The sequence below is a fragment of the Saimiri boliviensis genome, chromosome 8 (genome assembly GCF_048565385.1).
Source record: "Saimiri boliviensis isolate mSaiBol1 chromosome 8, mSaiBol1.pri, whole genome shotgun sequence".
Taxonomy (NCBI): Eukaryota; Metazoa; Chordata; class Mammalia; order Primates; family Cebidae; genus Saimiri; species Saimiri boliviensis.
The window spans coordinates 96,232,733-96,257,415 of NC_133456.1; the positions used below are offsets into that span (position 1 = coordinate 96,232,733).

The following is a 24,683-nucleotide window of genomic DNA, read 5'->3' on the forward strand; positions in this document are numbered from 1 at the left end:
ACAGTAAAAAGACTTAATGGTGTCCGTTTTTGAATTTGATCGTCTGTCCAAATATATAGCAATTTCTCCATTTCGTGGATGGGCCTGCTTCATTGCTTTGTTATAACCGTTGATCTCATGGGTGCAGAACCTTTCACAGCTTCATGAATTCTTTATCTTTCAAAATCATCTACACAGTCGAGTGTGATAACTTCGTATCACGTGCGATCACATTCACTTTCTTTCCTCCTTCGTACTGCTTAATTACCTTCATTTTTGTGTCGAGATTGATGGCCTTTCTTTCCTTCTTGGCAGGCTGAGGCATAGACAAAGACAATTTCCTCTTGGTAGACATCTTGGGAGGGGTTTGATGAAAAATATCCAAGACACAAAACACAAATTGCTGTACCGAGTCTGGGATAACAGTTGAAACGGTGCACGCGGAGATGGTAGTGCTGCTGGAAGCTGGTCCACACTGTCATAAGCCCAGCTGGACAACGTTTGCACTGCCAGACGTGGAGCAGTCGTGGCTAGCGATTGTGGTTGTAAAGTCGAATGGTCGTAAGTTGCATAGGTCATAAGTCGATCAATACCTGTACTCCATGAGGGCACAGGTTTATGTTTCTTTTGTTCACTGTTAAATCCTCCACATTCTGAGCAGTGCTGAGCGCATATTAGGTGCTCAATGTACATTTGCTGAATGAATAAGTGAATAACTTTGAAGCATTTTACAAAGTTAAAGAAATGATCTGAGGAATGATCTATATCAGAACCAGATTATTTGTATTAAAAATGTAGATCCTTAAGCCGCACCTCAGACTCCCAAACCAGAATTTTAGGAAGATGAACAATGTTTATGTGGTCTTCATCAATCTCACTGTCCAAGTGTTCAGCTGCTGCCTCCATGTGGTCTTGAGGCTTGACATCTTGAGAGTTGGTCATGATCATTCTCTGCTTCTTGAAATGCTTTTACAAACATTCTCAGGCCCCAGAGATGGTGCTTCTGAAATAACTACTGAATCCCTTGCTGTTATCTCAATTTTTGCTGCCACCACCCTAGTTCAGGCTCTGTTACTTTTCACCTGTAATGTAGCTTCCAAGTCTTCCTTCAGTCAATTAGACTCTTCGCTACTCTCAGAATATGCACTGAACTACCACTCAACCACTCCTTTGAATAGCCTTCTCACGGCACTGCTGGGTGAAATCCTGCTTCTTCTACCTATCCTGTTCAAATCCCATCTCAAAGGTTATCTCTTTGTGAATCGTCTCAATTCTTAAACTTGGAAAGAGCTCTCCACCCTTCAAATTCCCCAGATGTGTGTGGATTTCTTTTATGATGGATTTCTGTGTATTTATCTTATCCTGTCTGGAAAACGAGAGCCTCCTCATCCCATTCAGTACTAAGCATGATAATAGGTGGTCAATATCTACTTATTAAAATAATATTTTAGAGAGAAAGTGAACATTCAACCATTTTCAGCAAAGGATGCCAAGTGTCCATTTCCCTTTAATAATTGTTTCCAGATATTTTTTATTCCTCAGCCATTTGCCAGTCCATCTGTTATGCACATTTTTAATTAGAAAAGCTAATCATAAACACACACATGCACACACATGCACACACACACACACACACACACATACACATACACACAAGGAAATCTGCCAATTTGTGATCACTACATACAAACACAGAGATTTGCTATGAAACCTTGGCTGTTTTAAATGAAGCCATTCCTGTAGGCCTACAAAGGGAACGTAGGAGAATTTCTTGAACCTGGGAGATGGAGGTTGCAGTGAGCTGAGATTGCATCACTGCACTTATGCCTAGGCAACAGAGTGAGACTCCATCTCAAAGAAAAGGCCGGGTAGAGGGGATGTGATTTTAAGTTTATTTACTTATTTTTGACAGCCACTGGGTTTTAGCCACTGCAGGAATCTGTCAACATTGGAACATAATCATTAGGTCCTAGGATTATAAAATAAAATGGAGACAAAATGAAAGGCCAACTCTGTAAGAAGAGAGCTGAGGTTAGGCACTGGGCCTCTGCTGATGATAAACATCTGTATCTTAACCATCTAATATGCTTCTTAGCATTCCAAATCAGGGGTCTTATTTTTTACATAAATTTGTTCTAATCAAGTTAATTTGGATTTAATATGATGGCTGTCATCACTGCATTTAGCTCCATTAGCAATTAACAGATTAATTCAAAGAATAATAACTTATACTTAGGCTATTTTTCATGGAGTTTATCTTAGGAGAAAACGTGGAAAACACCAAATTCTCCAGGCATGTCTGATAACAGAGGGTTTACTGAATTCATGCTATCTTCTTCTTCCTCCTTCTCCTTACTCTTTTCCAGGTTGTTTCCTCATTCCTGTGGGGAGGCAAGTTACAACATCACAGACAACTCCTTCATGGCTCTTCTTGTGTGAAGAGGATGATTTCTTCCTTGGCTGGCATGGCTAGAGAGAGCTTTGATGTGAGAGTACAATTATCCTCACCTTTGATCTAGATTGTAGGACTGAGCTTATTACTTTAATAATGATTATTTCATTTTTCAAAAAAAAAATATGAAGGTTTAGATTGAAAGTCAACCAGAAGTTTTTGCTGTTTAGATGTCTAGATACTGGAGGTGTTTCCACAAGGAAGTAAAAGAATAAGTAATGCAGTGACTGTGATTTCCTCTTTTCATCCCCTTTCCTGGTGCCTTCATGAGGCCCTTTCTTTTATTTCAGGCTTCATCTGGTCCTGCTGTTCCATTCACACCTGATGCCCTCCATGTTCTTTCACTAAAAACCCACGCTGCCCTCTGCTGGAGAGGAGGCTTCAGATGGAAAGGGAGCAGCAGAAACTGACAAACCATGAGAGAAACATTTTCATGTAAACATTGCTGATGATCATTATCTTAATAAAAACACCACAGGGAGAAAAAGACACAAAGAATATTACCTAAAGTAAGAGGGAACGTGTACAATATTCAGAGATCAAGGTTTCCTCAGCTTGCTACCTGATATTTATATTCATCATCTTGTAATTCCCGCCAATCAATGAAATGAAAAACCTGCTCATTTTAAAGTGGCTTGGAGGCTCATTTATAGAAATACATAAAGCAGCTCAGAGGTACATTTATATTCTTGATTGATTTTTTTTTTTTTTCCAAAGGAAAGTGTCATTGCTGGCAGAATGAGTCTCCCATTGGTTGGTGAGGACCAGGTACCTGTCCTTGTTGGGCTATCACTTTTCAAAAGAGGAAGGGGGATCATCACCCCACCATTACTGGGCAAAACAGTGGAGCTTCACTTCATGTAAAGCTCCTGATATTTAGCTTCATGTAGCTGCCTGATATTTAGCAACATGTAAAGATAGTTCAGCTGCGGTTAACACTATTAAGGAGGCTTGCCTGAAAGATGTACAGTCCAGCCATCCCTGGAAACCACCCAAGAGTTATTTCTTCATTAAGCAAGATCATCTTTATGTTTAAACTGCATCTTTTTACCAGAATGGACTTAAAGGAGATTCTATAAAATACCTTTGGATTGCTTTGCTTCACTTCAGAACTCCCTCTTTTCCTTTTTAAGGACCTGGTCATCTAAACCGCTTAAAGTAATTTAGGTTACTTTAAAAAAATTATATGAAGGCATAAGGAATTCATTGCCATGGACATGGTTCCTACTTTTTTACACATACTTCAGCAAGAATCCATTAGCTGGTCTTATCCTGGTATACTTCACTCCTACTGACCAAGCTATTTGCTTTTTCTTGTGGGACTGAGCATGTTACCTCTTTAAGTAGGTGATTTACACATTTTAGAGCCAAATGTATATCCTTTCCACCAAACATAAAGGACCTCACCATATCCCAGCTTTCCCTTGTGAACGTTGTTAGAATCCAAATGGAGGCGCTAATGTCAAGAAAACCCTGATAGATGGAGCCAGGGAAAACCAGGAAGAGTGGGTTCTCACGCCTTGTATACTGTATAACAAAAACTATCACAGAAGACTGCAAAAATTACAACCTTGCTCGAAGGCTACCACAGCCTTACACATGCACAAAAATACTTCTGCAGGAACATTTGCCTACTGATCACCTATCCAGTGTTGGATTGGCCTCAGCCTTGTTATTGATCTTTGTAGCCAAAAATATTTATCTCAAAACAATTAGGTAATCTCCCTCATTTCTTCCTTTAAAGACTTTTGTTTTCCTTTACCTCCTTTGGGTATGCACCGAGTTTATACTATGGCATATGTATTCCCATTGCAATGCTTTATTTCCAAATCAACATCTTTTCTTTTGGAGAGCCTCTCTCTGTTATTTAGGTTGACATTTTTAATTGCTCCCTTTCTTATGACAGATTTCCTTGAATCCTTTTTTTGCACTGGGGTTTCTATAGTATATACAGCTGGCTCTGTCCATTGCCTCCTGCAGGAGATAAATGAAGCTGGACGGGCAGGCACTAATTTGCGACCTTTAAGTTAAGAATCTGGTCAAAATTAAAAACAAAATCTTTGACCTTTCCAGCCTGCTTATATTAAACATAAATGTAGGCTCCTGGAAGGCTACAATTAGATCCAGCAAGTCCTGCACACTGTTAGTAAGTTTTCCTTGCTGAGAAAGTAGGGGTCACTTACAGTAAAATTCAGAGGGAAACACAGAGGCTACATTAAAGGAGGTGATTAGGTACTTCAGGAGGTTAGAAAACAAAAAAACTTTTTAACTAGAGGTTATCCCTTGAAATGTCAAAAAATAAGCTATCATGATGGGCTTTTTACTTTCTTTTTTGTTCTCTAAACATTTTGTTTCAGATTGCATTCACCCACCCCAGGTAATCAATCACTGGGTAAAAACTGAATTAGTGGACAAAAACCAACAACAATAATAATAAACACCTGTTCAAGTTCAAAGTGTTCCACTATATAAAGCAAAATGGATTTGTTTTCTAGATGAGTGAGCATTTGAGGTAATTTGGCTAGAAAGAAAACAATGGATTTGACTCTATTTTTCCTCATGTCGAATGAAGGTATTTAGATGCAGGATTAAAGAAGGCAAATCTTGGGTAAGGTATTACAATTTGGATCATTTTTTTAACATTTCATAATAGGGGTCACCATATAAAAGTTCAGTTTTTAGCTGACATTTACCTGGTCCACACACACTCACCTTTGCCCTCCACATCAGCCAGAGTTTAAAAACATCAACGTGGCGTCCGCACTGTAAGGCCTTGTCTCCAGTGTCATAGGACAGGTCATAATGTTTATCTTGCTGAAAGAGGTAGGAGGCATGCATTTGGTTGCAATTCTGCATCAATCCCTAAGAGAGAGAATAGAATATTTAGAAAATTCTACTGACTACTCATTAGATTTATATCAGTAAAAATTAATAGAAAAAAAATAAAAGAAGGAGACACTGCATATCTTAAAGAAAGAGAACAGTACAAATCAATTGGAAAAAAAGAATGGGGCCAATTCTGGACAGGAGAGTCTTGTTGTAATGGTGAACCACGTGGGATCAATGGCCCAGGGTCAAATGTCACAGAGGTTAGCAAGGACACATTTATACTTTCACTCTCCCTTTTAAGATAATGCATTTATAAAAATCAACTGATAAATAAAAATCACAACCAGAGCATACATTTATGTTTAAATGTTCTCCTTCTTTGGGAGAACATCTTGCTATTCTGGTTTTGACATGATTAAAATATTCTGGAAACTCTTTGGTTTTGTGGAAGATTATTGCTGTTTTTCTCCTAGTATTTCCATCCATATCTAGTTCAAGTACTTTATCATTTAGCTGTTAGAGTTTGAGCTCCTTTTGGAAATCATAGCTTTTAAGACAGCTCATTGCTATCATTTTTATATGCTGAAATCTAAAAAAAAAAAAAACAACAACAAAAAACTAGGTATACATTGCAATTTTTAGATAAATTTAAATAACCAATCTTTCAAATGTCATGTTCCTCTCTCAAGAGTGGTCAGAGCTTCAGTCCTACAATCGTATACTCAGTTTCTTGAGGTAGTTAAGTGGAAAGTTTCATCGTCAACGGCCATTCATTTGTCCTAGCACTGTAACCTGACTATGGAAATGGGTGGCAAAGTGATTGAATTATTCCACAGAATAGTGAATGAATCATGCTTTCTGACTAAAATAGTATCGCCAGTCTCTTCACTAAAAGCCCCGTGTTTCAATTTGTCATGAAGCACTGGAAGCCTTTGACTATTTTCTTCTCTTCTGTATAATTGTGATTTTACAAAAGCTTTGGCATTTGGTTTTGTTTCTTTTGTGACTCATGGCAAAGAAGACAAGACTAAAGTATGATCACTTAGTTGAAGTTAGAAGTGAAAACACTTCTGAAAACCGTACACACTAAAACACAATGCAATGCAACCACAACTTTAATTTGGTTTTGAAAGATGGAGTGCTGAAATGGTGGACAACAGAACTGGACTCTACCTTGTAGTTTAAGCTTCACATAGATTGGAATCCATTTGAAATTTTTGAGAATAAGAACAATTAAATATGATGTATTTATATTAGATCAGTAGAAATATATTGAACTAAAAAAAGAAAATTTACTTGAAGACCAATAAGGTGAAAATTTGCAACACGTGCTTTTATTTGGTTTCCTGGTCACAGAAACTTTGTACCATTATTCCTCTGGCCATGAAAGCTCCCACATTGGTGCCATCAATACTAAGGAAGACCACCTCAGAGATTGAAAAATGGTGAATGGATCAGACCTATTCCTACTGTGATAGAAAAAACAACTCAAAACACATGAGCCCTAAAAAGCTGGGCAGCTGCATTCTCAGTATTGTATAAAACGGCAAGCAAAGGTGATGCTGTTTTCCCTACAGAAGGCCTTAGTGAGATGATGCCCTGGTTCTGAGCCATGAAAAAGTTATAGACCATCATGTCCCAAACTATTTAAAACACACGAATAGTTCTGTATGAAGAGATTCCCATGCTTGAATAAATTTAGGAAACTGTATATCATCTATTCTTTCTTTTTAGATACTGCAATACATATCAGCATATTAAGGGCCCCAATAAGCCCTGAATTAATGTAAGTTGCTTTAAACTCTAAACCAATATATCCCAGCCTTTTTAAAACTGAGAACTCTCTTACTGGAGAACACTTATTCCCATCTTATGGAACAGCACGTTCCTTGGATGCCGTCAGAACATCATAAACTCTTGGATTATGGAGTAAATGAATTAGAGCTTGTTTACCCTATTGCTGCTCAATAAAGGAATCATTTCTACACACTTACTAATGAGTGGCTGTCCAATCTCTCTATTAATCACCTACCTCTGTTAATTTATTCCTATTGTTGGGCAGCTTGATTGTTAGAAGTATTCCTTTTATTGAAACCAAGTCAGAGCTAAAATCACAGCGTCTTCTGATTTTGCCATTCAAATCTGTACCATCCGGTGTACTAAACCAGCACCTCAAAGCCTCACTGAAAATCCTAATCTCTTCCATTTGACAGTCCTTTAAACAGTGAAGGCTGCCATCCTTCTCTCAGCCCTTTTCTTTTCTTTTTCTCCGTAGGCTAAACATTCTTAGTTCTTTCAACCATCCCTCTTACATGTTTACCATCTGGTCCCCACAGTTTGGGCTCTAGCTTGATGAAACCCCATGGACAATTTGGTACCAAGCTAAGCAGAGCACTGTAGGTATGGTTTAACCAGAGGTGAGGGGGAGACCATCACCTTCTCATGCTGAAACTCCACTTCCTTTTTCTCATTAATGCATTTTGTGCGGCATTCTTCTCTGGACTCATTGTTGACCCTGTAGAGCTAATATCCTTTTTCACAAGTCCAACAGTTTAGCCATGTAGAAACAAGCCTTTCTTGCCCAATCAAAATACAACCATCATATACAGGGACCTAAGAGCAGAGCCTTACAATGATCCCCAATAACAATGTCCCTTTTTGGATGTGGCTCACTGGTCCAGTCTATAAAAATCAACTTATATTCTGATTGATTCCATCCCTACACACATTTACTCTACCTCCCAGTCTCTCTCATCTGAAACATTAATAGGCTTCTGTGTTTGACTCAAACAGTCCATGAATATTTTGAATGGTACACGTTAGGTACCAAGCCATAGGCTCTATCCTGGGTTTAATAACCAGTCAGTAGGTCCTTCCAATGCAGTCATCTAATCAGTTCCAAATCTTTCTATTTTCTTCCAGCTCACATTTCTCTTTTGGTCTGTGAGGACAAGATGGGAGCCACTGTCAAAACATCTGGCTGAAATCTAAATAACACAAATTTATTTTCTCCTTTCAAGTAATTACAGCTGAGGTTTACGTGAGCTAGGGCAGATGATAATACACTGAACTATATTTTTAACTGACAAAAAACCAGTCTGAAAGGATATTTTCCAATCCATTCATCTCATTTTGAAGGGATGTTTCTGCTTCAGTCCTGTGTCCACATTTTTATTATTAATGGAGACGCAGAAGACATGCTGTGTATATTTGCAGCTGACAAGAGGGGGCATTTAGAAGCACAGAAGCAATAACACTCTGTGGCCCGGCAATCCCGCCTTGAGGAGTCTACTTTGAGAAAATAATCAGGAATGTGATCAAAGATATATGTTTAAGGAGTCTATCAAGTCACTCTGTAAAACACTGGTCAGTATTTTAACCATGGAGATATGGTTCGCTGAATTATGTGATAGAATAATATGAGTCCATTAAAAATCAGGTTTGGGGAGAGCATGCTCACAAGCTAATGTAAAGTATGAAAAAGAATAAGCATGTCTGTATGAGGTAGATGATAGCAATTTTATTATAAATACACATTCATGCATTTTTACATATATTTATTTCTAGAAAAAATATGGGAGAAAATATTAAAAATGGTAATCACATTTATCTCTAAGTGATAAAAAATTTGAGGTGACTCTAAATTTATTTATATTTTCTGTTCTATCTCAACTTTTTAAAATAACGTGTTAACCGTATAATTAGAAAAAAGGAAAATATTTTTATTTGAATTTTCTCCTTTATTTTGTTAATATGGTGAATTACATTTATTTTATTTATTTTTTTTTTGAGATGGAGTCTTGCTCTGTAGCTCAGGCTGGAGTGCAGTGGCACGATCTTGGCTCACCGCAACCTCTGCCTCAAGCAATTCTCCCACCTCTGCCTCCCAAGTAGCTGGGATTACAGGCACAAGCCACCGTGCCCAGCTAATTTTTGTATTTTTTAGTAGAGACGGGGTTTCACTATGTTGGCCAGTCTGGTCTTGAACTCCTAACCTTGTGATCTGCCCACCTCGGCCTCCCAAAGTAATGGGATTACAGGCGTGAGCCACTGCACCCGGCCACACTGATTGATTTTTTAACAACCCTGCACGTTCTATACATGTACCCCAGAACTTAAAGTATAATAAAAAAAATAAAGTAAATGGGCATGGTGGTTCATGCCTGTGATCTCAGCACTTTGCAAGGCTGAGGCAGGCAGATCACTTGAGGCCAGGAGCTCTTGACCAGCCTGGCCAACATGGCAAAACCCTGTCTCTACTAAAATCACAAAAATTAGCTAGGTGTAGTGCCAGGCACCTGTAGACTCAGCTACTTGAGAGGCTGAGGCATGAGAATTGCTTGAACCCAGGAGGCAAAGGTTGCAGTGAGCCAAGATCACACCATCACACTCCAGCCTGAGTGACAGAATGAGAATCTGTCTCAAACAGAAAAAAAAGGTAAACGAAGGTCAACACTTAAAAATTCCTTTAATCTGGGGTTGCTTTATTAATGCTAAGAAGCCATCTTGAATGAAAGTGCTCACTGATGCTGCTTCTCTTTTCGGGTTAATAAGGATGCAGCTTCCTTACCCTCTGAACGTGGCTTTAAATATTAGATAGATTGTAATCATGAGACATAGAACACATACATATACATATACATGTTATATATCTGGATCCTAACACTAACCTTAATCCTATATCATGTATATTTCTTATATAGAGAAAATGATCCCCTCTCAGTTTCCAGAAAAAAAAACTGAAAATTTAATTTTTTGAGAAGGTGACATATAGGGTATCTAGATTGGGGGACAGCAGGAACACTTGAGGAAAAAAGTAGCATGCTGAAAACAGGAGATTAGATAGAAGTTTATGCTCTGAAAGTTGATGTCCTCTTATCCTTCCTTCCCCGTTAGGCACCAGACCTTCACCCTGCAGACAGGAATCTGGAAAGTGCTCTCTGGGGAATGTGAGTAGCGCCATAGAAAAGACCCGGTGATCTTGACATTTCCAGAGAAAGTCAACCACATAAAGAGTCAAAGCCCACGCATGGACTGGGACACAGAGTCAGGAGAGACATACCTCTTCTCTAACCAGGAGAGCAGAGCACTGCAAAGGGACTCCCATCATTTTGTGTGGATTCCACGTCACAGAGTTGGCCCTAAAATAAACAAATCACATAAGCAAGTGGCACTCCATCCCGACAGGCCCAGGGCACGCGCAACTGAGTTTCAGTTTCTTAGTACTGTTTCTCAGACTCCAGATTGACACTAAATGTATGTATTTATTTTAATATAAATAATTAAATAGATTTATTGGGTACAAGTGTAGATTTCTTACATGCATATAGTGTGTGGTGGTGAAGTCTGGGCTTTTGGTGTATCCAGCACCCGAACAATGGCCGCTGTACCCAACAGGTAATTTTTCAACCCTCACCCCCATCCCATGCTCCCACAACACTACATTTAGTAAACACAAAGTAGACTCTTAAACATGCATGAAAGGAAAATATCTTGAGCCCCCAAATCACTAAGCTAAAGAGAAAAGTCAAGCTGGGAACTGCCTATGGCAAACCTGTTCTCTCATTCTATTCAGTCACCCCTCTGCTCACTAAGATAAATGCATATCTGATTGCCTCCTTTGGAAAGGCGAATCAGAACTCAAAAGAATGCATTTGTCTCTTATCTACCTGTGACCTGGAAGGTCCCTCCCCACTTCAAGTTGTCCTGCCCTTCCAGACCAAACCAGTGTTCACCTTACATATGTTGATCAGTGTCTTATATCTCTCTGAAATGCACAAAACCAAACTGCTCGGCCCACCTTTGGCACATGTTGTCAGGACCCCCTGAGGCTGTGTCACAGGCATGCATCCTCAACCCTGGCCACATAAACTTTCTAAATTAACTGAGACCTGTCTCAGTTTTTTGGAGTTCATACTGCAACTTTTCTTGGTCCACAGAAATAGCAGGTGAGGGCGGGGGTCACCATGCGGTGTGCCCCAGCTCCAGTGGCAGCATGCACCCCAGAGCCCCTTAGAGTGACTGGGATCACCCAGTCCAGGGTCCTTCCTTCGGCCAGTGATGGCCAGAGCACCTGGCCAGTGAGGGCAGCTGCTTCCTGTGCCTCTGTGGTCCTTGCTATTGCTGTGGCCTGGAGCTCAAAGAGAGGGCTCATTCCACTGCTGAATTTTATTCCTTTCTTAACTCGATTTTTCCTTTCTAATCAATTGATGTCCAAATTTCTCTCTCAGATTCGTTGTTTCGTAGTAGCCTCTGGTGAGGCCCCTGCTTCCTTCTGTTTCCTAATCCAGTTACTTTCTTTCCAGACTGCAGGTGAGAGGTGCTGTGGCTCCCACAGCAGGGGAGAGTTCCGTCTTGTTCTGCCTCACACCTTGAAGAAATTTGATGCTCTCTCATCAGTAACAGTGGCTTACACAATAGCGATTCCCCACTCAAGGATTTATGTTGTTTCAAAAGTTTAAACTGTAGTCTTGGTTCAGATTCCCTTAATAATAATTATTTTATTTTAATCTGAACTCAGCAATTGTGTTGTAACTGATTCTCAGTCTCCATTTTCTTCTTCACTTGGCAGCAGAATTATTTTCTGTCTGTGTTTATGGCCCTTTTCTTCTCCGAAATCACGGACAGTTTTCTTTTGCCTCCAGCCCAAATTCCAAACTGCAGATTCCAAACTGGTGCAGCCCCTGGGGCGAGCCCTAGCTACGCCTTAGGCCTTGCGACCAGGCGATTTTCTTTGTCCATTTCATCACGCCAGATTCTCTTTTGTTCTCAGAGAGCTCTGTTCTCACACTGCTGGGTCTTGTAGTGCTGTCTCCTCTTCCTGGAACATCATCTCCCTTTGCTTCACAATGTTAAATCTTGCTTATTTTTTAAGGCCCCAGATTCTTTCAGTATTCTCTCCGTGACCTTGTTTAACTTCTGCAACGTCTCTCTCTCACTTCCATTGTGCTCCTCTTTTGATTCTGGGAAAAGCAACTGCTCCCACTGTGAATATCGTGGCTCACTTCACACATTTACTGGGTAAGGTGAGCCTTTGCACTGTCTTCGGAGAGACTGAGGGGTCGTGGCAGTGGAGTTTCATGAATCTGACTGTGGCATCAAGGAGGAAGGAAAGCGTGACAGAACAACCAGCAGCAGCTGCCTCCAGAGAGCCACTGATTGTTGCCCTGTCTGGCTGTGCAATGGACTTGGGCTCACCCAGTTCCTACCTCTCTGGGTATGACGGCCTTGGGAAGAAATGAGAAGCTGGGAAAGGCCCCATTCACTCATTTGATAAAGGGTAGGTGTCAGCCAGACAGTCAGAGGGCACTCACTGGCCTGGGGATCTTATCCAGACCAATGAATAGTCTAGCTCAGCTTCCGGTCTTTCTCTGGCTCTGACACTATGTGTCAGATACATTTAGGATTGGAATTGAGGAAATGGAAGCAAAGGCAGTTCATGATCAGATAACTAACCCTGAAGAGAGGACTAAATGACTTAATGAATAATAACAGCATTGAGGTATTGAAAAGTTCCCTCCAAGAAAATATCTACTTGCTCTGTAGAATGACCCTGCAGTCAGGACCCTAGGCTGTAAAGCAGACATAATAGTTAAGGGGGAAGCCCTCAGGAGCCAGGTAATATGGATTTGCATTCAGGTTTCATCACTTCCTAGCTGTTTGACTTTGAGTAAATTGCTTAACCTCTCTGTGCCTAGATTTTCTCACCTGGTAAAGGAGAATAATAAATACTTTAGGTAAAATGCTTAGAACTGTGCTTAACATGCAGTGAGCATTAAATAAAGTTGGCTCTTGCTATAGATTTCACTTCTGCCATTTGCAAACTTGGTGACACCGTGCACGTATGTACACACAGCCATTCTATACATTCCATCATGTTCTATGGCTAGATATCTAACTCTGATAAACTCAGCTTTGTCAGAAAGAATGCCTGATGGGAGAGGAAACAGCCGTCCTCCATTTCTGTGACTGTGGTGTTTATCTCTATGTGGGGCCTATTTGTCTTTTTAGAAGAGAAGCTGCCAAGGCCCACAACTACCTGTCACTGAATTCTCTGTCCCACCTCTCTCTCAGAGGCATAAAGATGGCAAAAAGCCCTGCAGATTGATTTGATGACATGACCTTAGTTTATTTAAGAAATGTTGGCAATTTACTTAAAAAAAAAACAACAGCCTCGGCTTCACTTCAAAGTGTTTTGGTGTGGGATTCGGTCACGTAGCTTCTGCAGCCTTTGTAAGTTGGAGAGAACTGAATCCAGCAGGGCTGTTTAAAGACACCTCCCTACGCTCTTATTTGTGCTTCAAATCCATAGGCCCCACTCACCACTGCTCAGCCTTCTAGACTGATTCTTTCTCCTCCATATTTGTGTTGCTGGTGCCATTTTCCTTCCAGGCATCCAGCCTCCAAACCTCACTGCTGTCCTTGGTTTCATGCCTTTCTGCCCCATCTTGATAATGCCCCTTACAGTTCTCTCTCTCCCGCTCTCCTAGGTCCATCCACTTACTTCCTTCTCTGCTGCTACACACTCAGCGTCTCTCCCATCCTACACGTGGACGTTCCTAATAGCTTAATAGCTTCTAATCAGTCCCTGACTCCCGTCTCCTCTCTAATGCAGAGTTAATGCCGAGACGCAGGCATTAACAGGTGAGATCGTATTGCATCTCTGCTCAGAGCCTGCTATGCCTCCTGCAGCAAAGGTTTTCCACGGGTTTTGTCCCCTATGAGGAATCTAATGCTCTCCACGCATAATGGTGGCCCACACAGCAGTGACACCCAGCTCAGGGATGTATGTTTCATGGGAAGCATCCCTGTGGATACTGACCCGGCTCTCCAGGCAGGCCCTGGGCTGAAACTCACCGGCCAAGACTTCCGCATTTTCAACCCGTGTCCTGGCCACAGCTGTGAAACCATGTCATCCACCAACCAAACTTGTTTGAACTTTCTCCAAGACCTTGTGTACTTTCACACTTGTGTCTCTTCCGCCTGAATGCCCTTTTCTGCTTCTGCCTGATGAAGTATCTAGTATGCCATGGTGCTCAGCTCCAATGCTGCCCTGCTTGGCGAAAACTCCCGGTAATCACAGAAGGAACCATTCCTTTCTCTGTGCTCTCCAATCCACTCCCGTGTCTGTCTCTTGAGCCTTGGCTTCCTTGCCTTGAATTTTTATCCACTGTTCATGGACAAGCTTCCCCACTAGATTCTAAACTCCTTAAAGATGGGCTTTATACCACACTTATCTTTGCAGTCACATGGTGCCTTGTGCTGTGGCTTGCAGAAGACAGAGATTTAGCAATGATCAAATTAAATCCTGAACCCCTGGCTCTCAGGGCGGGAATGAGGGCAACCGGTGAGACAGCAGAAACTGCACCAGCACCTTCAGCTGAGATGTAAAGCCTTGAGAGTGGAACACATCAGAGGATCATTACAGTAAGCAGCAGCCTATGGGCGGGAGGGACTAAAGACAAGTTGGTTTACGATGCACAGAGGTCAGGTGCGGTGGCTCGCACCTGTAATCTCAGCATTTTGGGAGGCCAAGGCGAGCTGATCACTTAAAACCAGGAGTTCAAGACCATCCTGGTCAACATGGTGAAACTCCATGTCTACTAAAAAAAAAAAAGAAAGAAAAAAAAATTGGCCAGGTGTGGCGGCACACACCTGGAATCCCAGCTACTCAGGGGGCTGAGGCAGGAGAATTGCCTGAATGCGGGAGACAGAGGTTGCATTGAGGCAAGATAGTGCCACCACACTCCAGCCTGGGTGACAGAATGAGATTCCATCTCAAAAATAAATAAATAAAAGAAAAAGAAAACTAAAAATACGACACACAGAGTCATGCTCTGGAGTCTCAGGCCTTGTGGCCTGCACCCTCAGTGGCACCATCTCTAGACATTTTGACAATGCTAGCAAGGAAGAGAGTTGTTTTCTGAGAATTTGGTTGGTTCTTAAAGGCAATGACAGGCAGGGCTCTAGGTGTTTGTGCCATTTAATTAATCTCTTTTTTTAGAGATGGGGTCTCTGTTGCCCAGGCTGGAGTGCAGTGGTGCCATCATAGTTCACTGCAGCCTTGAATTCCTGGGCTCAAGTGATCCCCCTGCCTCACTCAGCCTCCTGAGTAGCCAGGACCACAGCTAGGTATGCCACCATGCCTGGCTAATTAAAAAAAAAAAAAAAAGTCTTTTTGTAGCGATGGAGTCTCACTTTGAAACCCAGGATGGTCTTGAACTCCTGGCCTCAAGTGATCCTTCCACCTTCACCTCCCAAAGTCCTGAGATTAAAAGCAAGAGCCACCGTACCTGGCCCTCTTGTGTCATTTTGTTGTGAGAATGGCATTCAGGATTCCATGTGACTACTAAGGAGCCTCTGGATTTGGGGACAAGAATTGACTATGGATTTCCTCTTCTTTTAGAGTGAGTTCTAAACTTTGGTTTGTAGCACTTTGAAAAATGTCATTCTCTAAGTGAGACACATTTCTTTTCTAAACTTGTGGCCATACACATTACGTGGTTTCTGCTGGTCTTCCAACTGTACTCACTTAGAAAGTACACCTTTTACTAATAAGTCAGTGAGAGGGATATCCTTGGGTAAATGGGTTGGCCAAGGGGGTCCAACAGCCCCCTCATTTTTAGGACTTCATATATGGTTATTCTATTTGAAAATTTTAGTTACAATACAGTTTCAATAATTGTGGCAATAAAAGAACTCTGTGTTCCTTGATGAACGTTCTAAGCTTTGCTCTCAGATAATAGTCTTTGGTACAGAATTGTGTGGGTGTTTATTTTTCTAAGGCTCAGAGTAGGTAATTTTGTGAGTTTTTAAGTGGAGGATGTGCCAGGGCTTTCAGCATTTGCAGTCACACGTGGCATCAAAGGTAAAATGACAGACTTTTTGCGCCAGTCAGAAACTCACAGAAGAGAAAGTACTGTATCTAGGCCACCTCTCTTGAAAGCACATGAATTTAATTCTTGTTCTTATCCTGCGAGCAGGTACCTTCCAAGTTGTTCTCTCTTTTATTGTCTCTCCCTGTTTTGTTAATTGCTTCTTCCTTAAGCTTCTGCTTTCTTGCAGATCTTCATAATGGAAAGGGATTAGGCCTGGGAGAAGCCCCAAGGGTCCGAGAGCAGAGGCCTGGCACTGGCTGACTCTGGGAAGGAGACACGCCTGTCCTCATCCACTGATGTCTCAATGCGACCCTGCAATCAGAGCTTGGGCGGCTCTAGGCGCCTTAACCCAGTTGTGTTCAGGCCAGGCCCCGACCCTGGCTGTCAGACTCAGGGACAGTGACCCTTCTGACATGGGCCTTCGCTGGTGTATCCCAATTTTTTTTTTTTCTTTCTTTCCACTAATTCGGTGGGATTCCAGCCCAGTAACCCTACCCCTCTCTTTTCACACTCATGGGATCTCTGTGTGTTTTGGGCCTGGGTGTCACATCGCTCCCTCTGCACAGCAACTCTGGCTGGGCTTCCCACATGCCCCGGGCTCACAAGTGCTTCTGTGCTCCATCAGCATCTCTCCTTGTCTTGGAACTGAAACTGTGCCAAGCTGTCTAGCAGCAGAGCCAGTGTGGTGCGTTTGCTGGGCAGCATCTGGCGACTTGGCAGGGCATGGTGGGCATTTGGCAGCCTCCGATGAATTCAGGCTTTCCTGGTTGCCTGGAATATCAGAGCTCACCACTGTGTCTGACCTGCCATGGTGTGATGAGAGAACTGGGCTCTCTTTGCATGTGGTTCAGAACCAGAGCCTGTATTTTGCATTCTGTTTTTCTCTTTTCTTTGGACCTGAATGTGCTTTATGCTAATCAGACTTATCACCTTTGTGTTTTTCAGCTTTTCTCAACAGTCTTCTGTGTAGGCTTTAAGTAAAAGGTGCTTTGCAGCATCAGTCAGAGCAGCATCAGAGAAAGGTTATTACGGGAGTGAAACCATGAGATGAGGTTATAGCTAGTAAGTCTCACTTTAAGTGAACTAGCCATCTTAGACCTCAAACCAAAACTTTCAACATTGATAAGTTGCAAGGTGCCTATTTGTGAAATTATTTGTTGTTTTTTTAAGCAGTGGATATTATCCTTTTATGAAATATGAAAGCTATAAATCTTCTCCCTGGAAAATGTGGGCTGCCTGTAGGTTTTAAACAATTTTTTGTGGTTGGTTCAGATATCCCAGGAATATGCCCTAGAAAGGAATCTCTATGTCTGAAAGACATTCTACCTGAGTCACCTGATGTGTGTTCTGATTTTTCTGTTGTTCACACATAATATTTACATATTTGATTTTTCTGTTGTTTACACATATTCATGAGTACCACATAAGGCAAGGAACACAGGCACTGGATAGAGTGAGCTCACCCAGTAGTCCAAGAGTTCCTGGAAATTGATTGTAATTCGTGTTTCACGGTTGGCTTTTAACACTTCATGTTGTTAATAAGAAAAATGCAACATACCTCTCCACGCCACTCAGTTTCCACCTGTGTTTTCGGGACATCAGTAATCCACCACCCCAAGCTGCCTGAAAATAAAAAGATCGTAAGAGGCAAATCATAGCAGTTTGTCATTGCCTAGGTTTCTTTTTGTGTGTGTGTGAGATGGAGTCTTGCTCTGTCACCAGGCTGGAGTGCAGTGGCGCCATCTCAGCTCACCACAACTTCTGCCTTCCAGGTTCAAGCAATTCCCGTGCCTCAGCCTCCCGAATAGCTGGGATTATAGGAGCGCGCCACCACACCCAAGCTAATTTTCTGTAGTTTAGTAGAGATGGGATTTTACCATGTTGGCCAGGCTGGTCTCAATCTCCTAACCTCAGGTGATCCACCCGCTTCCCAAATTGCTGGGATTACAGGCGTGAGCCACTGTGCCCAGCTGTCATTGCCTAGATTTCTATAGTTTGGTGTCTTCTAGACTAATGAGAGTCTCCTAGGGTAAAAATCATCTCCTTGAGCCCAGGCAACTTAGGGAGTTGACCACCTTCCTCTGGCACTAGACCTTCAGAGTTTACATTGAGGGCCCATTCTAAAGTCCCAGACTCTATCCCACATTTATATGGGTGTTAAGGAGCCACCTTGGAGGCTTATTTCCTGGTCTGCAGGAGATGGAGAAAGACCCTCTCCCAAACCTATCACTGGCACTGTTAGTCCTAGTGAAGTCATGTTCTCAGAATGAGAAACCCTGTGTTCCCCACAGTGTCAGGCAGCGAAGATGGGCAGAAGGGCCATTAAACACCTTCCAAGTTGCAGGGAAAACTCTTTTGACAAGTCTAAATGATTCCAGAAATAGGAAATGTTTTCTTAACTCTATTTCACTGATGTGTGATTTTTTACATTCTGTGTCCAAAAGAAAAACCCCACCCAAAATCCACAAGCAGAAAAGATTCATACCAATTAGCTGAGCAATTAGAACACATGTCTTAAAAATGTGTGCTTGATCAAGTTTGAAGATTTGAATTGGTGTAGGAATCTCCTTTAAAAACAGAATGTCAAGATGGAGATTCATTTGGAAACATTAACTTTCCTCTGTGTGTACAAATAATTCAGAGATAATTTTAATGGGATTATAAAATCTCTTTATGATATAATTGCTTCCTCCAAACTTTTGTTGTAAATTCAGTTCCTTTTTTTTTTTTTTTTTTTTTTTTGAGACAGAGTTTCACTCTTACTGCTGGAGTGCAATGGTGTAATCTCAGCTTACTGCAACCTCTGCCTCCTGGGTTCAAGCAATTCTCCTGCCTCAGCCTCCCAAGTAGCTGGGATTACAGGCACCCACCACCAAGCCTAGCTAATTTTTGTATTTTTAGCACAGACAGGGTTTCACTATGTTGGCCAGGCTGGTCTTGAACTCCTGACCTCAAGTGATACACCAGCCTCAACCTCCCAAAGTGGTTTATATTACAGGCATGAGCCACTGCGCCGGGCCCAGTTCTTTTGCACTTTGAAAAATTATCTGATTTTCCAAATGTGTACTATTTGAAGATTTTTTTCTACTATAATTTAGAATGTATGAATGTCAAAGCTAATAAGAGTAAGTGGTAAACTTGGTATGTTTCAAAGAAAAGCTAATAAAACTGGTTAAAAGATTCCCTAGTTCTAATTTAAGTAGAAGGCCCAGAGGAACGACCCATAGCTTCTGTTGGCTCAGGACACACAGACATTCTCATTTTGAAGTTGTCAGATAATCCTCTTCCTGAATCAGCCAGCAAGGTCTCACAGGCTTTCCAGTCCTGAGACCCAGGTCACCAATGGTACCGAGGTGGTTCAGTCTTTTCTCAGTGTCTTCAAGTGTAAAATGAAAGGGGCTCTGGTAGCCTAATAAATGACTCACTGTGAATCACGGAGGATAAAGAAGATTGGCGATTGCTTTGCATGAATACTCTGGAATAATGGAAATGCGCCCAGCTTAGCCAGTGGAAGTTTTATGCTCCTAAAGAAAAGAGTATTAATGAGCCTGGGCACGGTGGCTCACGCCTGTAATCCCAGCGCTTTGGGAGGCCAAGGTGGGTAGATCACGAGGTCAGGAGTTCGAGATGAGCCTGGCCAACATGATAAAACCCCGTCTCTACTAAAAATACAAAAATTAGCCGGGTGTGGTGGCGCACGCCTGTAATCCCAGCTACTAGGGAGGCTTAGGCGGGAGAGTTGCTTGAACCTGCGAGGCAGAGGTTGCAGTAAGCTGAGATCGTGCCACTGCACTCCAGCCTGGGTGACAGAGCAAGGCTCTGTCTCAAAAAGAAAAGAAAAAGAAAAGAGCATGAATTTGATCTGAATAATTTTTATAAAGCCAAAATGAGCAAAGCCAGGGCTGGATCACTGTCACAGCACTGGCTTAGATGTGGTGCTGGCCCATGACAACGTAAAGAATCTTGCACTCAAATGAACATCAACTTACGCGTTCCTTCGCTGAGGAAGTCTTGCAATGAAAAAGTTACCAGCTGAATCAAGCATTGTGCTTAGTTTGTGATGGTTTGTGATTAGTGATGGTTTGACACAAACTTTATCTCATGTGGATCACTAACAGTTTGCAGGTGGTAGCTAATCTTTGAACCACACTGAGTAATACTCATCTACACTTAAATCCCTTCAATCCTTCTAAAACATGACACTTTTTTTTTCCACTGGAAAATGTTCTGGTGGGCACACCTCCATTATTGTCTAGTGTGACAAGGCCTGAAGTCAAAACCTTTCAAAAATAATTTATCTTCTTACCTGACGAAGCTAAGAAACTGAAACTTTGGCTGTCTATATTTCCCAGGAAGCTGTCAAGCCTGTTTTCCTCTCTAAACATAGGAATATCTAACTTGAGCTTGAGGATTTTTTTTTTTTTATCCTCTGGGTTTCCTACATAAATGCAACTCATTTTTACTCTTTTGACCATCCTGGTAAGTGAGGAAAAGCTGCATGTGTGGAACTGTGTGTGCAGCCTGTATTCCTCCGTTAGATGCAATGGCTCGATGAATTGAAAACAAAGTAGTCAGCTTGGGTACTGATCAGAGAAATACAAACATTACCATGTTAGGGACATTAAGGCATAATCAGCCTCGGGATGCTTCTGGTGCATGTTGTGTACTGTGTGAGTTGTGTGCTAATTTGCTTTAGCCGTCTTTAAAAGCTTTAATATCACCACTCTGAAAATAAGCTGATCGAGTTAAAAAAAAAGAGAAAACAAATTTCCTTTATGTGTCCCAGAGGCAAAACATGCAAGGACATTTTAGTGGCCGGTCCCTAAGGGATACTTACATCCACATGCATCCAGATCTTATACTTCTTGCAAATGTCGGCGACAGCTAAGAGGGGGTCAAATGCTCCATACACGGTGGTTCCAGCTGTAGCACTCACGAGGAAAGGAACAAATCCCTGTGCGAACGAGAAAGCCCCAGATCATGGAAAAGAGATTCAAGGGTTCTTTTTAAAGGCTGATTCAAAGCAATGGCAATTCTCCCCCTAACACACACGTCTGAATTTTGGGAAGCAGCAGATGAGTTATTGATACCCTAGGGCGTGGGACAAACTGCTGTTCACTCTCTGGAATCTGAGTTCTCTAGGCCATGCTGTTGGACCTTACTGTCTTATAAGAACAGACATTCGGATTTTCAGAAGAGGCCGCAATAAACCCAGAGGCTGTTAGTGATGTCCCCAAGACATGTATATATTCCCGGTAGACTTTCTGGCCCTTTGTACCTGCTTTGTTCACTTTCAAGTGTTCCTTATTCACAAAGAGGCCTCCAAACTTCATAAGTCCCCTAGAGTGAATAGGCAGGACAATGAAGAGAAGTAGCTCTGACCAGCCCGTTTTTCCTATTTGGAAAATGCTCCGATAATTTATTTGGCATTTCAGCACAGAGGGGCTAAAATAATAAGCCACGACTTTCATCCATCCAACTAGTCCTCAGTCTCTCTGACCATGGCTAAATGAAAACTGATTGAAATAACAGGCTGGAAGAGGGCAGAAGAAGGCCACAAACAGGATCGCCATCGTCACTCATTCCGTAAGAACTCTGTCCTGTCTATAGAACATGACGTTTCGGCGTCAGTCTTTAGGTGGCAGCAAAGGTTTAATCTTGTAGTTGATGTTACTAGAAGTAGTTCTAGTATCTGTACAAGAATGAGGGAAATCTGCTGCCTGTCACTCAGTAAAACAAAACCAAATGAGAAAGGGCATATGAACGTAAATAATTACATCCATACGCGTAGTAAAATGAATGTGTATGTCATTAAATCAGGAACTGTAGATTATATCTACCAAACGGTAAACAGAATTTTAGAAACAAATTCTCTGATTTGTGAGCCATCCGGGGTTGTAAATGACTTTCTAGAGCTTTGGGAATCATGGGCAGGCTTTCAGAGCGTGTTACTTCTGAAAAGAATTCTAAATTTGCTTCCTGCAAAATAAGACGTTTGGAGAGCCAATGCTATCAGCATGTACCTAGATGGGAAAAACTGGCCCCTTCTGAAGAACTGCACCAGGGTCCCTCACATACTGCATTAATATTCTGCTAATTCCCCACCTCTGAAAATACTCTTTCAAATGTGTGTGTCTTTCATGCCAACCCCCAGTACCTAGGAAGACAAATGCGTTAGAAACTCTTACTGTATCTCTGTACATAATATTTATTCAGCAATTTAAACTTTTCTAAAGCAGAGCCTATAACTCAGAGAAATAAACAGTGACTTGATGTAGAATTCTATATTCTCATCAAACCTGGGAGATTGAGGTTTGTATCCTCTTTCAAAAATAAAACCAAAACATGCTTTGTTCTCCGCTGGATGGAAATAGAAATACAGGCTGGATAAAGCTCCTGGCAGAAACTTACTTTCTGTTTAGCTTCAAGAATCCTTCTTTCAAGATCAGACGGGATCATTTTCCCTCTGGAAGGAAAAAGAAATACAGATTTGCTTTGAGTAATTTGCTTCGTGGACTTTACAACGTAAGCGGCAGCAGGAGGGTAAAGTCCAACCCTAAACTGTTGATAATAATACTCAGTGAAAACAACTCCTTGACTGTTTCCAGGAAGAATGCATTTACCTGCCTGGATGATGCATGACTATAGTTTCTGGCCCATTTTGCAGACTCCTGACCACACTGTGTTGTTCTCCGTAGAACGATTATAATGGCTGTGTACACCACCTTCTTATTAAGTCATCCTCTTAATTCAATTAAAACAAACCTGATTTTGAGCAAAACGTTTGGCAATGAAAGGAGAGTTCAGAAAAACCTTTCTATTCCAAACCTTTTAATAAACTGACCTGCAATTTCACATACCAATGACACACCAAGAAAAGAAAATCCATTCTGAAACATCTGGATGAAGATACGAAGTAAATAAGCTACCTAATGACATTCCAAGTGCTAAAAGCATAAAGAGGGCCAAAAATTAATGGGCTCAAGTTTCAAATATCCTTTCAACCCTAAAAATGTTTCTTTCTTAAAAATAAAAAAAAAAAAAACAGTGCTTTGCTTCCTATTATAATAATCAATCATGGTAATGGAGGCAGAGAAACGTTCTTTAAGTCAAAATAGCTCTCTGGAGGTTGCTAACATGGCCAATTTTGCATCAGGGTCATTGATCTAGGTTTTAAAAAGGCTATTTGGAAAATAACTGATGGTAGAGGTGATTATCACGATAAATGGTTGTGGGATACTGTTGGCATATAGTGAGCAGTGAGAGGGGTTTTCGGTATTTGTCACTGGCCCAAGAGTACATTTGTGGCTCTCCTAGAGTCTAGACATGCAGCAAGCGTTGGACTTCATTACAGCTTCTAGTGCTGTCTTGCTTAGGCTTTTACATATTAAAATAAGTTAATTTATTATGAATTACTTCTATAGCCTTTATTTAAAAATAGCATTATATAGCGAGAAGGGTAAGTTATATTTTTGACCCATTTTTTTCAGGCCAATAAAGACCTGATAAAATAATTGGAATATAAAGCAGACAGGAAACCTCAAAGCACTGGGACTCACTGATTTTGTTGAAGCTGTTTCCCAAAGAAAGACAATTATCTGGGCAATGGTAACGGACAAGTTACCAGTGATTCATTTGTCACGCTGGAATGGAAAAATAGGGCATTACAGGTATATTTGATGCCAAGAATATGGACTTAGATTTGGGGAACTTCTGTGAGACTGAGGGGAGGGAAGAGAGAGTGGTGTGGTTGAGGAAAGCACATAGAGAGCTCCTCACTCCCTATAATTCTTCCTACACTTCACAGCTTTGCCTGGGGGCATCCCTGAAAGCAGTTTTTCAACCTCTCCCCATCAGATCAGGCTGTGCCAAAGCACCTTGCTCCAGCCCTGATATAAACAAAATGTTCAAGTTTCTGAGAAAGGGTATTATCTTTATCTTTTAAAGTTTAAAGCACATTAAAATTACCATAAACAAGAAAATTGAGAGTGAGAACTCTTAGAAATTGTTTTTTTGCAAATCTTGAATTTTACCCAAGTTTACCACAAGCTAAACACCTCTGCCTGGAAGAATTTGGGGTAGACTAGTTTGACAATCACTATTTGCTCATCAAATCATATCATACTTAACATTTTGTTAAGTATAAGGCAGTAAGATGGCAATGAGGGTCAGATGTGAGGGTACATTTGAATCGGAAGGGGTCCTAAGACATGCCCGATGCTAGTTGCACCTTCTCATTTTTCAAATAAGGTAACAGGCTGAGAGGAGAAGTGACTGCCCAAGATCTAATGCTGGTAAAAGGCCAGGGAGTAACTAGAAATATAATCCAAGCTTCCAGAACAAACTCAAAGGCACCAAACATATAGGAAACCTGTTTGGAAAGGCTGGAGTCTTTTAAAATAAGATAAATCTTTTAAGATCACATCTGACTTTCATGAGCCAGGGCTGTCATCCAAACCTGCCGGGAAAACAGTAGTGAGTATATGATCTGTTTCTTTCTTGTATCAGCAAGCTTTGGGCAGGAGGAGGGCGTATCTTGTCAAACA

The 24,683-nt window shown here is 41.4% G+C and overlaps 1 protein-coding gene across 1 annotated transcript in view; it reads right to left on the reverse strand.

The window, feature by feature from the left end:
• Positions 1-24,683, reverse strand: part of GAD2 (glutamate decarboxylase 2) — a 92,371-nt gene that overhangs the window by 15,444 nt on the left and 52,244 nt on the right. The window contains exons 9-13 of the mRNA XM_010341243.3: positions 22,549-22,603; positions 20,975-21,091; positions 17,696-17,760; positions 10,323-10,401; positions 5,144-5,293 (exon numbers count right to left, since the gene is read on the reverse strand). Coding sequence (XP_010339545.2) covers positions 5,144-5,293; positions 10,323-10,401; positions 17,696-17,760; positions 20,975-21,091; positions 22,549-22,603 — 466 coding nt within the window. The remainder of the gene's footprint in view (positions 1-5,143; positions 5,294-10,322; positions 10,402-17,695; positions 17,761-20,974; positions 21,092-22,548; positions 22,604-24,683) is intronic.